A 15630-nucleotide genomic window follows, 5' to 3' on the forward strand; every position below is an offset into this window, starting at 1 on the left:
GGGCCAATTCAATTAGTGGCTGTGGTCACAGAGTGCTCAGGAAGCAGTCAGAAAGCTGGCATCTTGTGGCCACCAGTAGAAAGGTTGAAGTCAAAAGGTTGACAGTGATGATTTTGACATTGATAAAATGTTGACAGGCAACTGGTCGAAATTCTCAGAATGAGGACGTTAGGGTTAGGCTTCGGGGGGAAGTTTGGGATAGGCACTAGAGGGGGGGTTAGGGATAGCGGAGAAATACTTACATGGTCAATGTCGATATTACGTATGCCCCCAGAGATTGACGGGTGGGTGTGCTGAGCTTTCTTTGTTTGTAAACGGCATGTCCACGTAAATATGTAGACTGAAATCTAAATGTGTGTCTGAACCTTAGCTGTTCGTGCTCCCATAGAAATAGCAAATCTTGCCCTATGAAGGATGGTGAGTTTAGCACATGGAACTGATGATATTAAAAAGAACCTCTATATACCCCTGCCTGTACCTTCTAAAATCCTTCCTATAACCTCTAAGGATGACGCTAATTTGCATACGCAGTCATACAGTAAATAAAGACTTAGACCTGGAATCTGGTTCCAAAGCACAAGTGTTATTCAAGTAAAAGTTCAGACAGTTACACGCAATTGATTCAGACACAATTTAGGCGCAAAAGGAATTATACAGACCCAAGTACAGTATACATACGCAGCGCTTCCGGACCCGAAGATAGGCATCAGCAAGAGACCCCTCGTCATTCAGCACGAAGACTAAGAACCCAGCGTTTGAGCACACATATTTATACCCCCCCAGAATAGACAGGACAATAGAGAAGTTTGCTGCTGATGTCATTGGTTCCCAGGGGAGAAGCATCTGTTACAAAGCATTTAACAGGCTGGTTCAAATAGACTCTCCCTGCCTCTAACAGCTGGGTGTCTTCCCCTTCCCGCCATCCTAACAGTTGTTCATGAAATATACATTTTGTTGCATGTAGCCTCTGCGATCCATAACTCGAGAATGCATGATGCGACCTCCCCACCGATAACACCCGGAATACTGTAAAAAGAGTACGCATCAGTACGAAACCAAACACGACTTGTTTAGCATGTATAAAACCTTAGTTATCAAATATCTTTATTTCTCAGCATTTAAACTAACTGAACCAACTTAAATCATATACTTTAAAGCTTATTAAACCTTATGTGTGAATATGTAATGTGTGAGTATTCGGGGTTTGATATGAAGACGCTAGTTAACTGGGGACAGATGCGTGCGCATTTAGCTACTAAACAGTATTTTCATTCGGGGTCTTAAGCATAATGTGTGTATGTGAAATGGTGAAAGATGCAATCGCATGATGCTAATTGTGCATTCGCTCCTGGGCGTCATGTTAGCAGCTCAATTGTGCGTAATATGCGGTGTTTATGCATGAGATTCCATCTATGCAAATGTGATCTCCAGCTGTGAAACTAAACCATCCTATCTGGGTATGAAACTAAAACCTGCTTGGATTCAGACAAATCCAGTTGTGTAGATCAATGCCTGGATTATATTACAATTGCCAACAGGGATTCACAATTTGTATGTAAAACACTTACAGTTTCTGGCACATTGTCTATTCTATTTAGATTATCAAAAACATTGCCATCTGTTCTTAGCTCGTGAGTTGTAACTTAAAGTGACGCTGGTTGCAAAATGGCGTCTTGCAGATTCTTGTTTCTAAAATGGAGTCTAGCTGCCATTCGCAAGATGGCGTCGCGCACGCTTTCATTTTAAACTGATTTTGTCTCAGCAAATTATCCAGCTTTGACAGAACCTATGTTGTAATGTCCATTTCGGTATTGCTGCTTGGTGAATGGGTTTATGCGACCAGCAGTGCAATGTCAGTAACTAGTAGTTGTTCCATGCTGCACAAACCAGAATCACTGCACAGTAAGAAGTTGTGCCCAGATGGTTAAATCAAATTGACCGAGGTGCTAATTAAGTCACCTGTGCTCAAGCATGGATACCCTAAAATCAGAAACAAATGCAAGTGCACACTCTAACTATGCTGAACCTAATAATAATACTGCTAAATTGCATCCAAGAGGTTCTCCACGTAATGATGGCCATAATTATGGGCCTGCCCGCCATATCCAGGTGAATCAGGCAGGTGCCTAACACTCCTATGGAACAAATACCTCAGCAGGTAGCACCTCACATTGTGCTTTGTGCTTAGGGTGTGCAATCTAGGATCCCTCCCCCTATGGATACCCTTAAACCTGGACTGTAATGGCGGAGTATGGGATCCTCTGATGTAAATATTTTAAGGGAAAAGCACATGTCCTGTATACAACATTTACTACCATTGCCACATTCGTATTTCCTCTTGTCAAGTGGTGGTCATTCTGGGGAGACAGAACAGGAAGGGTTGGGTATGGGATCCCGACAGTCAGAAACGCCAACCCAAATAGGTAAGTATTCTAACCTTAACCCCACCCCGTAGCCTAAACCTAATCCCCAGCAGCCTAACTGTAACACTCTACCACCCCGCAGCCTAACCTTAAACCTAATACTTACTGTCGGGATTCCAGCGCCGGTATTCTAAGCGCCGGCATCTCGACCGCCGGGATGGTAACTACATCCTATCAGGAGAAGTGGTACTTCTTATCCCGCCGGGAGTGGGATAACAGTGATCAAGGGTCAACATGGTTGTCCTCTAGTAACTTGGGCCTCTATATCTTTAAAGTTCCTTGATGTCCAGGTCCTCAAAAATGTTCTTAGACTTTATTCCCTCAACATTCGATCATTGATTATGTCAGCTCTAGCGGAACTTCATAAATGGCGCAATCTTCCACTTACATAGGTAGGGATAATTTACTTAGGATGATCTTTTTTCCTAAATGATTATATCCCCTTCCGGCTATTCTAATCCAACTCAATCCCCAGGGTGGGAGGCCGCTCAGTGATTTTAGTAAGTTCATATAGCAGAACAATATAACAGAGGATCACGGAGGGTGAAATACCTTCGGCTATATAAGTTTGCCAGTACTTTGTGATATATCAGTGACTGGTTACATTGCACAGATCTGGCTATAGATTTATGTTAACACTCCACTCGAGCAGTAATTCCTTCTGACCATGTCTTTAGTTTCCTTTCTTCATTGCGTTCTAATCTCTTTGAGGAAGTACAGGATAAGCTCTTATTAATGTCGTCTTGGGCTACTTGTAGAAATATTAGGAAATTTGAGTCTCTTAATAATCAGCACACTTTATTTCTTCCATTCCTTTCCAATCCTGCATTTCAAGATAGGTAGGCCACTTCCCCTTCAATAGGTGGACTGTTCAGTCTTACCCATATATGGCAAATTGTAGACATGACTACTCGCAAACCCTTGATGGTCACTGACACTCTAAAGGTGCCCACACACTAGGCTATATTTCAACACGATAAGATCGTGTAAAATATGTTCTAATCGTGAGTGTACACTCACGATTATGATACCGATGCGCGTCCCTGCCGGTCGTACATTGCATCTTCAGATCTTGCCTGCAGCAGGCAAGGTTTGCCAATCTCAGACCCGATGTGGTGCGGATCGTACGTGTTATGGATAGCTAATGATCTATATACCTAAATGTCGCTATTTAGCGTTGTAAGTCGCACAAGAAATAATTGCTTTCCAGACTTTGAGTGTGGCTCCAAAGCACAAAAAGTTATTATTCACATAAAAAGCATGTAGTTACACGCTGTGATCTAAATACAATTAGCGCAAAAGATTATACATAAACAAGGTACAGTCGATACATATGCAGGCGCTCTGGATCCAGATTTCCCGGCATCAAAGGTGAAGCCTCCGTCAAAAGAAAGAATATGATGACTAGCTACTGGAAATAGAGCGCCTGAATATATACCGTACAGGGGGCCTGATTCAGACCCGCTCATGAGCGCTGTGCGCTCGCAAGCGGGTCGATGTTGCCCAAGTGCGCATGCGCACGACGGAGGCTTCTCCGTTGTGCGCATGCGCGAGACCCGAATAACAATGGCCATGCCGTCGTTATGGGTCTCGCACCTATGGGGCTGTCGATGTAGGGAACGCCTACCGTCTGGGGCCGGCCCCACTGACATCACTAGTGATGTCAGTGGGAGTGCTTTTGGCTGTGATAGAGCCAAAAGCACTCCAGGGCTTGCGGCAGTGAGACCCTACCGCAGGGTCTCGTCGCAAGCCCGATGGTCGCGATGGTCTTGACCATCGCGACCATCATTTTGGCCGCGCGCTATAGCTGTGGGTGGACACTAGTGATATCAGTGGGGCCGGACCCAGACGGTAGGTGTTCCCATGGGAACGCCTCCGTCTGGGCAGCCACGCCACCGGCGCGCCCACCACAGGGGGCGTGCTGTCAATCACCGACAGCACACCCCCTTTGGTGCGAGACCCTTGTCGTTATTTGGGTCTCGCACATGCGCACGACGGAGCTGCCTCCGTCGTGCGCATGCGCACTTGGGCACCATCGACCCGCTTGCGAGCGCTCAGCCCAGAGAGTGGGCAATACAATAGGAATGAGTTGGCATAATCCCATTGGTTCTTCTGTTACTATATAGTTCATAGGTCAGTTTAAACAGTGGTAGTTCAGCTCTCCAACGGCTCTTTGTGTATCTTTTCCCGCCGAAGAACAAGTCTAAACTGGCTAGTAAACATTACATTACAGAGTACATTTCACTGCCTAACTCTCTATGATTCATAACTTGCAGACGCATGTTGCAATCTCCTTGCCGATGGAACCGGAGATCTGCAAATAAATAGTGGTTTAGAATGGCACCAAACATGGTCTGCTTATCATGTACTAAACCTTAGGTATCAAATACATGTGTTTCACAACATAACTGATAATGAATAAAACCTTTAATATTAATGCTAGGGAACCTTTCAGTGTAAGTGTGCAATATGTAAGTACAGGGACATTAAGTAAAGATGCTAGTATGCGTTGTGCGTCTACGTGTTTGTGGAGTACAGTATGAAATGTGCTTAGCGGGGTTGCTCATATTATATGTATTAATAAATGTACGTATTGTATTGTGAGGACTTTTGGCATAGGGCAGTGGCAGACGCACAACGCTAATAATAATAATATAGCGCCGTACACTGAGGTATCGTGTAGACGCCGCAAAACGGCGTCTTGCAGATATTAATTTTAGGATCTGGTCTCAGCCAATCATCCGGCTTCGACAGTGTGTTTGTACTCACGATCCAATGCACAATCTATCGTCCATTGCGTCACTTGACTGACTTCCCCTGTACACACCCAGTCTCCGTTTTGTGGGGCATCGTGACTTCATGGAGACGGACGCAATCGTGGAGGCAGGGATTTGGTGAGTATATTTTTTGTACAGAGCATCAATGTATATGCAGACCCTGTCCACCAATGAATATGTGACCCACTGACCACCAATGTTTAATGCATCGCCCACCCACTCAGCACCTATATGTGTTTAATGCATCGCCCACCCACCTACCACCTATGTGTCTAATGCATCGCCCACCCACCCACTGACCACCTATATGGGTTTAATGCATCGCCCACCCACTTACCACCTATGTATTTAATGCATCACCCACCCAATGACCACCTATATGTGTTTAATGCATCGCCCACCCAATGACCACCTATATGTGTTTAATGCATCGCCCACCCCCTCAGCACCACTGACTCAAGTAAATTACTGTTATTTTAAAAAATAAATTATTTTAAAATGCAAACAGGATTTCAAAAATGTAAAACACCATAACAACATAACCAAACAACTTTTAAAATGAATATATATATATATATATATATATATTAATAACATTTTTTATAAACTATTACAAATTAGGACAACATTGTATACGTCCATATTTTTACTTATTTTATTTTCCCAAACAGAAATGTCTATGAATCAGGAACGCGAGTTCGTCACAGGCTTCCTGGAATGTTGGGAGGCAAAGGAGTGCTTATGGAGGATTAATAGTCGCGACTACTCCAATAGGGTGAAGAAACTTATTGCGTTGGAGGAATAGGTTGAATACAGCCAGCAATTCTACCATGATGCTACACTGAAGTCAGTGCGACCTCAAAATCCAAAACCTTTGCACTGTGTTTATAAAAGAGCTGAAAAAGGTTGAGGATTCCAAGCGATCCGGAGCATCTGCTGATGATGTCTATCGCCCCACCCTATGGTATTATCCTTTGATATAATTTCTAAAGGAGCAGGAACCACAACGACAGTCCATTGTACTGATGGCTGAGGGAGAGAGAGAAGAGGAGGCGGAAGATGGTCCGAGTGCTTCTTCCCAGGCTAGTTTGGGAAGTATAGTCTTTAAAAAATCTGGCCAATCACCTCCAGATGGTCTGGGTCTTCTTGCATAGCTGTGCCTGATGCCAATGGTAGGGTGGTTTTGTGGCGTAAAAAGTTATGGAGAACACAGCATGCCATTACAACCCAGTCTATCTTCTCCACATGCAGGTTTATGCTGGTGTGTAAAATGCGGAACCAGTTACTGAGTATCCCAAAGGTATTTTCCACAATCCAGCATGCCCGAGAAAGCCGATAGTTGTATATTCGCTTTTCAGAAGTCAAGCCCCTTGGCGCATATGGCTTCATCACTTTTTCATGTAATGCGAAGGCTTTGTCAGCCACAAAAGCGAAGTTTATGCCGTGCGTCGTTTCCTCCACTGACGGCAAGTTGAGAGTTTTGGAGGTGAGCCTCTCATAGAATGCTGTCTGCTTGAACGATCCACTGTCTGAAGCACGGCCATTCTTGCCAACATCTACAAAAACAAACTGATAGTTGGCATTCACCACCGCCATGAGAACGATACTGAAGTACCCCTTGTAGTTGAAATACTGTGATCCGCTGTTGGCAGGTGGGTTGATGCGGATGTTTGCCATCAATTGCTCCCCTGCAGTTAAGGAAATTCCATCGCCGTTCGAAGTCTTCAGCTATGGTTTGACACTCCTCAACTGTATTAGGAAACTGGAAAAATGACAACAAAAACAAATGTTAAAACATTTAAATTTTTTTTTTCTTTCAATACAGACTCAAACACAAGAACTGCATTTGGGGTCTACGCCTGATTTAAGCTGCATTGCGGACAGTGAGGGGGATGTGTGTTTATCCCAATGCACAACAACCACAACACCCCCAGCACCTACCCAGCAAAAAAGAAAACATCCTGCGAAAAAGACACAAAGCAAAGATAATGTGGACACATTTCTGCAACAAGCAGAAGAGCTGTTAAGAAGACCCCCAGATTGTCTTGATAATTTTACCACTCATATTAATAGCACCATGCGGAATATGAATGATGAAACGCAAAATCAATTCCAGCGGCTTGTGTATGAGTTGCTCATCAGGGCTTTGGGTAATAACCTATACCCAGCGACCTATATTGCTGACTCTGTACCCTTCCCACCTACCCCAGCTGCCTCTGAGATGCCTCCATCCCAAGCGCAGCCTACTCCACCATCCGCTAACCCTCCCACCACAAGACAGGCTATGTATAGTGCCCTTTTAGAGGCAGATGATGACAATACAGGGTTTTACCAAATGTAATCTTTGATTTTTGTTGTTGTTGCCTGCATTCTCCCCAAACTTTAACACTCCCAATACCTGCCCTATGGTATACGGTGGGAATTATGCATATTGGACACGGTCAATACCCACATGGTGCAAGGACAGACTGTTGGAAGCCGGGCCACAATCTGCCCTTGCGCCATGTGGGTATTGGCCTATTCAATCCGATATCTGACCCACCGTATATCATAGAACAGGCTAGGTATTGGGACTGTTAAAATTTGGGGATAATGCAGTTTTGACATTATGAATGATTTTACATTTTAAATTCATATAGCGACTTGCTTCAAAACCACAATTGCTATGTTATGTATTCCATGTTTGGAATGGCAATGTTTATACTGTTGTCATAAAGACAGGTGCTTGCTGCCATAATGGGTGAAATTTTGACCCAGTTTTACACTGTTTATACAGTTCTTTTCAACCTATGAAAATAAAAAAAAAATAGTTTATTTTTTCTTTCACAAGAAACAATTGTGTATTGTTCTTTATCCTTACCTAGCAAAACTGGTACTGCAGCACTTTCACTATAGCCTTGCAGGTCTCCGTAATGATGACGCCCAAAGCCTGAGGGCATATGAGGGTCCCAAACTTCAGATCTTCCAGTGACCGTCCTGTAGCCACCAGCCTCTCCTCAGCAGGGATATCCCTCCGCAGCCTTGTGTCCTGCTTCTGGATAAACGGGGTCATCAGACACAACAACTCCTGGAATGTGGCGTCATCCATGCGCAGGTAGTTGCAATAGTCATCCGGATTGTTCTCCCAAATCTCCATCTGCAGGGACATGTGAGAGTGACTCTCCCTCTGCAGCAGCCACTCCTTAGTCCAGCATTCTCTCCTCCAATGCTGGGCTCTCTCCTTCATCGCCTTCAACTTAGCATAAGCAACCATCACTCTATACTGATAGGGATCCATCAGCACAGAATACAGGCTAGAATAGATAGAATGCAGCAAAGAAAACACTTTGTAGAGCAAAACAAAGTATAGCACAATAGCACTGTACAGTAGCAGGTATACACCAAGCCTAGTCACAGAGCAGAAATGCTGACCTAAAATGGTGCCTGCATTATATACCCCTGACTTAAGCACGCCCATTATTTAATTTTTTTAGCAATCTGACCATTCATTGTGGTGTGCACATGATTTATCGTCTACGATCTCATGATTTCGTCATTGGACACGATGCACGATAGATCGTGAGATCGTGTGACAATTTGGAGAGTTTTTGCACAAAATCGGGTCCACGACTGCCGGGAAGAGTTCAAGGGATATCAGACATGATATCGGATCATCACCAGATCTCCCTAGTGTGTGGGCACCTTAACGCAGTTTGACCTAACTCCCACCCATCTTTTTGCATTACACCAGGCCTTGCATTATGCTCAGTGTGATAACTCACTTCACTCCCTCTGACTGGTCTAACGATCTCGATCGGGTTTTGACTCTAACCCTTAATAACAGCGCATTATCTATGCTTTATTATTTGCTTAGTCCGAGGGATTGACTTCTCCAAAGTTACTGTGGGAATATCCCGCTGGCATGATGTTATCCCTGATCTCTTTGTTGAAATTTAAAACACTAGCTACTCCTCCACAATGCAGCTGTTTCCTGTAGAGAAATGCTTCTAAATGTGTACCATAAGGGGTATATGTCCCCTCAGAATAGATGTACAATGGGTTTGTCAGCTCTGACTCCTGCCTTAAACGTGGTCAGTGTGTGGTGTGTCTCTATCATTGTTTATAAGACCGCCCACCAATTAAACTTTTTTGGGTTAAGTACAAATCTTGGCTCAAACCCATTTAGTAGAATATACCCCTATGTCCCCGGAATGGGCGTCTTTGACCCTCTGCTTAGGTTTTCTTAGGGGTAGTCAAAAAAATTCTTACTATCAACCCCAGTCCACTCCCTGTTCCTTTTCGTGAACAAGTTATTTTTATGTTCTTTGCATGTGGTGGTTATAATTCTCGCTCCGCAAGGATGAATGCACAAAACGACTCTTTGAGACTTGGGTGGGTTTCATTAATGCCTTACCACTGTCTTTGCGAACACAAATACATGATCTGTTTTTACAGAACCTCATGGTATACTCCAAAAATATACTGGTAGGTTTATTGGCTCCCAACACAAATTACCCCTAGTGTGCATGTGTGCGCGTGAACATGTGGTAGGGAATATAGATTGTAAGCTCCACTGGGACAGGGACTGATGTGAATGTCCAGATCTTCTCTGTTAAGTGCTGCGGAATATGTGTGCGCTATATAAATAACTGGTAATAATAATAATGGTATGAGACTAGAATTTTACTTTAAGATCCTCCAATTGTTTTGTCTGATCTACCCTAGGGGACTTATCTCCATACAGGTTTCATATCTGTAGCTGTACAACCGTGTCCGAGACGCTATAGAGTGTTCTTATGCTCTGATATTTGGGTTTCTTTTACTTGTCACAATTGTTTTTTACGATTTGTTTTTTTTTGCTTATTCCATTTTCCACATGTATGTATTTTTCTGTACATTGGATACTTGTTTTGTACTCCTCTTTTACAATAAAGTGACTTAAAAAAAATTTGTGCATTTACATTATTTGTGACCTAGTCTATTGTTTTTAATGCTACTATGTATTGATTGATTTGAATCATCCTGCTCTCACAGTCCAATAGTTTCATTGTCTGCATTGTTTCGTTCTTATTGAGTGCCTGTGATTTTGGTTTGATTTATTTGATGTCTTGAGAGAGTTTGGCATTCTTTTAATAATGTTAGCAGATGTGGGAGGGGAGGTAGATGGGTCTGTTAATGTCAGTAGGATAAGACCACATGTGTAGCCTTATCCATGAAATTAAATGTTTAAGGGTACATATATTGCTATTTGAACTTTAAACACAAGAATATTGTAAGAATTCTAGAAACACATTTTGGTGTTCTGTGACTTGGTAAATGTTTTATCCAGTTTCGGTTAAGAAAATTATGTAGAAATTGTGCATTTTTTTAAGACACGAAGTATGATTTGAAGTTTATGTACTCATCGCATATGTGCAGCCACATCTGAGTTCAATAGGTATTGCTTGATAAATCCCAGCAACTATTATACCATTTTGTTCATGATCATTTTGCCACAATGGGGCTAATTCAGTTAGTCGTCTGCAGCTTGTGTTGTGCCTTTTTTAGTGCATTATAGTAGGCAGCTCCATAGGCTGCAAGCAGAATCTGTCTTCTGGACCTGTTCCAGCAGCTTACGCGACTAATTGAATCTACCGCTATTAGCACTGTTTTATAGCTGGTTTAATTTTGTTTTAGCCCAGCAATTAGTAGTATGACATCTCTTCACTGCTTTTCCTTATTAAAGCTATGCAGAGAACAATGGAGTGTTGCAAGTAAAATGGGGGTGCAATAATGGTTTTCCTGAATTTAAATGAATAAATCTTAAAAGGAAATCTTGGAATGGTGGAGCTTTTGGTGGATCCAGTGATAAATAACACCGCATGATCTTCCCATTAATGCAAATGAAAAGTTAAACGTAAAGGGTCCCGATACACAATAAAAGGCCTGCTGTAGCAGGAAGTAGGGTCTCTGCTTAGATTGCTAGATTAATCATTGATCTGCCATATTTCCACACTCACTGAACATTAGGAAGTAGAACTGTTCTAAACTGGGTTGCTCCAGATATAAACTTTTTTTTATTAATATTTTTATTTTCTTAATTGCAATCTGATATTTATGCGTGGAATCAAGGGAACATTACAGACAGTAGTGCCTAGTGCATGTTGTAAAGGTGCGTTTCCTAAAATAAAATGAAATGTGTTTTTTTGTTTTATTATAGATACCTATGCCCAATGCTTAAGACTTTTTATGTACAGCTAACGGTGGGCAACAGCGAGTTTTATGGAGAAGGAAAAACTCGCCAGGCGGCAAGACACAATGCAGCATTAAAAGCTCTGCATGCACTGAAGAATGAGCCTATACCAGAAAGATCATCAGTGGTAAGTCAGCTGTCGCTCAGCATCTCCTTCCTATGCTTGTTCCCAAGCTTCATCCTCTATGAACAGTCCATGTGATTTTATGGCAATTACCCCACCATTAAACATACACAGTACTCGACCCTTGGTGCTCTACATTTCGCAATTGGTTGCCCAGTATAGAGTGAAGCTGGTCCTCTCTGGGCTGCGTAGTGTGCTGCATGTTGCCTTTCCCCCTGTCCCTCTTCCTTGTACCCCTTATATTCGCACCTTTTTTGTTATTCATGTGATTTTTTTTTTTATATTGTTCATTTGTTATGTCTTTCTTATTGCTATTTTTGTAATGTTATTAAAATTATAAAACGAATGGTTGTAGAATTATTTAGATGTACAAATTAACATTTAGGATTAATGTTGTACTTGTATTACAATGTACACGTTCTATTTTTGTTTTTTGGTATGTTGTATTTTATATAAACTATTATACCAAATAAAGAGAGTAAAAAAAAAACCCACAGTACACATAAAAATATAATAACATTAACAGGTACAACATTTATTAATCACAATAGATTGAAAAAAAAAATCCCGGGAGTAAGTAATAAGACAAAAATAATTAATCAAAAATAGAAAATAAACTGCATTATACATAAGGATTCTCTCCCAGAATTAAGCTTATAACAGGTGGCTGACACTGGTTTGATACACTGTATTCAATAAACAGGTGTTACAGTGTAAATGGTAGCCAATAAGCAAGTAGATACAAACAATACAGACTGGTGCTCTGCCAAGACCCACACAGATGATTTCTTAATAGCCTTTAACACAGCAAGAGAGTTGTGTGTAACTCCTATTGATAAGTAACTGAGTATTCCTGAAGTGTCTATAACTGGTTCACCAGTGCTTATATTTCGACAGTAGCACTAAGTTGCTGGTTTGCAGTCAATGAACAGTACAATTGCTTCCTTAGGCTGGGTCAGTGTACATGAGATCCCGCAAGGTGAATGCTATAATTGGTCATATGTGGTACACCCTGCAAGAGGTTGCTCTGGTCTTGAGATGCAGTCAGTGATAGCGTTCTGGCAGATACATAAGCTGTTGGCAGAGAAAGCTGCGATAGCACCAGGACAATGTCAGCGCCGGGGGTAGGACCAAATCAGTTGCCCGCCAGTCAGAGTAGAGCAGCCATACTTCAGCAATAAAATCAGCAGTCGGCAGAGGGAACTGAGGACCCGATTCAGACCCGCTCGCTAGATGCATTTGCACGCTGCCAAAGTATGCAAAACCCGCATCGCGCGGCAAGGCATTAGCACGCCCACTATGTCCTGGCGTGCAATCGCGGTGTGTATTTAGATGCCCACCAGCCTGTCTTAAGATGCCCACTTTCCCTTAGTAACACATGTCATCTCCAGGTAGTGTATGCAACAATCTGTAACATCGAGGACCATCAAATCCATACGCAGTACTTGTGGTAGACCATACCCTAACGCAAGCACTGCGAGTGCTTCAGTGTGTACTTCTTTCATGTGACGTGTACTGTGGCGCTGCGTCTTAACTATGAACGCCTCTGACGCTCAGACACGCCTGCGTTCGCACCATCACTCCCCCGGTTCCATCGGCCAACCCCTGTCACCACCCACAAATGGTTCATCCTGTCACTCAATCTAGCAAGGTGTCTATGTCCAAGATGCGATCGCATGGACTGGTTTGCGCACACACACTGCGATTCATACGCATGCGCACATTGCAAATATCGGCAGGCCACGTGCGAACCAGCCTCGCGAACGGATCTGAATCAGGCCCTGAGGGTGCTCTTATAGTAAACTCAATGAGAGCAATGGGTCCGTGAACACAGCTTGGAATGGGTGATATAACCACAGCCACCGGTAACTTCAACGCGTTTTAGCAGTGTTTCCTTACCATAGCAGCCTTGTGTCTGTTGTATTGACGGAATTGACAAATAGCACATTAATATAGTGCACATTAATTAAACTAGGGTTTTTATCTTGGTCAAGAACATGTTGAATATTAAAATAAGTTCCCTACAGTAGTTTCATTGTTAGTGGAGATACTACAAAAGTATTCTTAATAAATGCTTCTAGGCTGGGTCAGTGTACATGAGATCCCGCCATTCCGTGTCAAGTCAACACACTTTGTTAAAATTTGACCTCACCAGCTCAGATTTTGTTCAAATTTGGTATATGGAGAGTAGATATGTAGTCTAAGAAAAGTACAAAATTGTATTTAAATATCTCATGCCGTAAAGTTTTCAAAAAACTGTCAAAAACACACATCCAGCATATTTTCAAATCGCCGTAGCAGCTTTCCTAATTAAGCTTGAGAGGTGGGACTGGTGTCATTTTACTGTGCCCTTTCCTATGATAAACAACACAATAGGCTGTGAGGAAAAACTTTTTCCAAATTCAAACTGAAATTTTTGATCATGATTATCTCAAAAAGTGCATCGACAAAAAAGTTAAAACAAATTCTGGAAATCTAATGTTAAATGTTTTCCAAAATGTAAAAGTGGGAGGATAATTGGTTCATAGTTAAAAAATAATTTCAAACAAGAGTAGGCCCTACGTTTGAAAAAATCATGGCCTACTTTTAAATCCAATTATATGATTGAACAACTAAAATTAGCCCGACACTCAATATTTCAATTAAATGTAAATTCTCTTACTTTTCGTCAATATCTACATGGGAGAATATATAATATAGATGATATATATTCTCACATGTAGAGATTGTCAAAAAGTAATTAAGAGAATTTACAAAAATTCAAATATTGGAGTAAAATTATAAAAGTTCCTGTATGACTTTATTAACTAAAAACAATGAATAATGCTTGCAAGAAAATAATGATCTTCAATAATGTTAATGCATTGTCTATAGTCATTGTTCTCATAGCTCAATGGTCAGGAATCGTGCTCTGTATTGCAGGACAATTTGTAGCATATCTGTGCAAGAAAAACTTCACAAACTTGTGTTGCCACAAGCTAGACTTCGATGTTGAGGCGGAGTGGCATTTTTCGGCCACAGCGCATGAGAAAGGCCCCTGTGATTGAGTTGGTGGCACAGTCAAGAGACTGGTAGCTAGAGCCAGCCTACATCGTCCATATGAGAACCAAATCCTCACACCTCTCCAACTTTATGAATGGGCAGTAGAATATATATTTGGAATTAATTTGACGTTCACAACACAAGAAGACTATTGAGTCTGAAACATTTTTTAATGATCATTTCTGCCAGTCAGTAACTATTCAGGGAACACAACAGTATCATGCTTTTATACTTGTTGATTCAAGTACATCAAAAATATCTGTGAAAACCTTTTCTAAGGCTACAACATCATCTACAGTATTTGTTACAAAATCTCTATACAAACTCCAGTTGACGCAAGTAAATGCCTATATATCCGTTGTGTATAACAAGAAATGGTGGCTTGCTTATGTGATGGACAAGAATGAGGATGAAAACGAATTATAAGTGACCTTCACCATTATTCTTCTGTCCAAGGAAGCCTGATGTACTTATGGATACCTCTAATAGATGTCTTATGCATAGTCGACCCTATAACTCCAACTGGAAGAATTTGTCATGTCTCCTGAAGACACTTTAAAAACCACTGAGGCATTGTCAAACTAGCTTCAGCTAACATTGTTGACTGACTAATACAATGTAAATTATTTATATTCAACTTGATTTATATAATTAAACTAATGAAGATATCAAATCTTTTATTACCTATTACTACTTGTAATGCACCCGGCCCTTTTGAATAAACTAATTTGCTTTAAAATTATTTTAACTATGAACCCAATATCCTCCCACTTATAAATTTTGACAAACATATAACATTAGTATAGACTATTTCCAGAAATGTTTTTAACTTTTTTGTCGATGCATTTTTGAGATAATCATGATAAAAAAATGTCAAAACCGTTTTTCCTCACAAAGCCTATTGTGTTGTATATTATAGGAAAGGCCATAAAAAAACACAGTAAAATTACACCACTCCCACCTCTAGCTTAATCAGGAGAGCTGCTATGGCGATATGAAAATATGCTGGTTGTGCGTTTTTGACAGATTTTTGAAAACTTTACATATATTGGA

General features: G+C 41.4%; 1 protein-coding gene across 5 annotated transcripts in view; it reads left to right on the forward strand.

Annotated features, from left to right (window-relative positions):
* Positions 1-15630, forward strand: part of STAU2 (staufen double-stranded RNA binding protein 2) — a 316613-nt gene that overhangs the window by 81747 nt on the left and 219236 nt on the right. For all 5 annotated transcript variants that reach the window (XM_088471437.1, XM_088471440.1, XM_088471439.1 and 2 more), the window contains one exon: positions 11379-11538. In XM_088471437.1, the coding sequence (XP_088327563.1) occupies positions 11379-11538 (160 nt within the window). The remainder of the gene's footprint in view (positions 1-11378; positions 11539-15630) is intronic.

This window comes from Taudactylus pleione, unplaced genomic scaffold, assembly GCF_031769625.1.
Source record: "Taudactylus pleione unplaced genomic scaffold, aTauple2 ptg000114l, whole genome shotgun sequence".
Classification (NCBI taxonomy): Eukaryota; Metazoa; Chordata; class Amphibia; order Anura; family Myobatrachidae; genus Taudactylus; species Taudactylus pleione.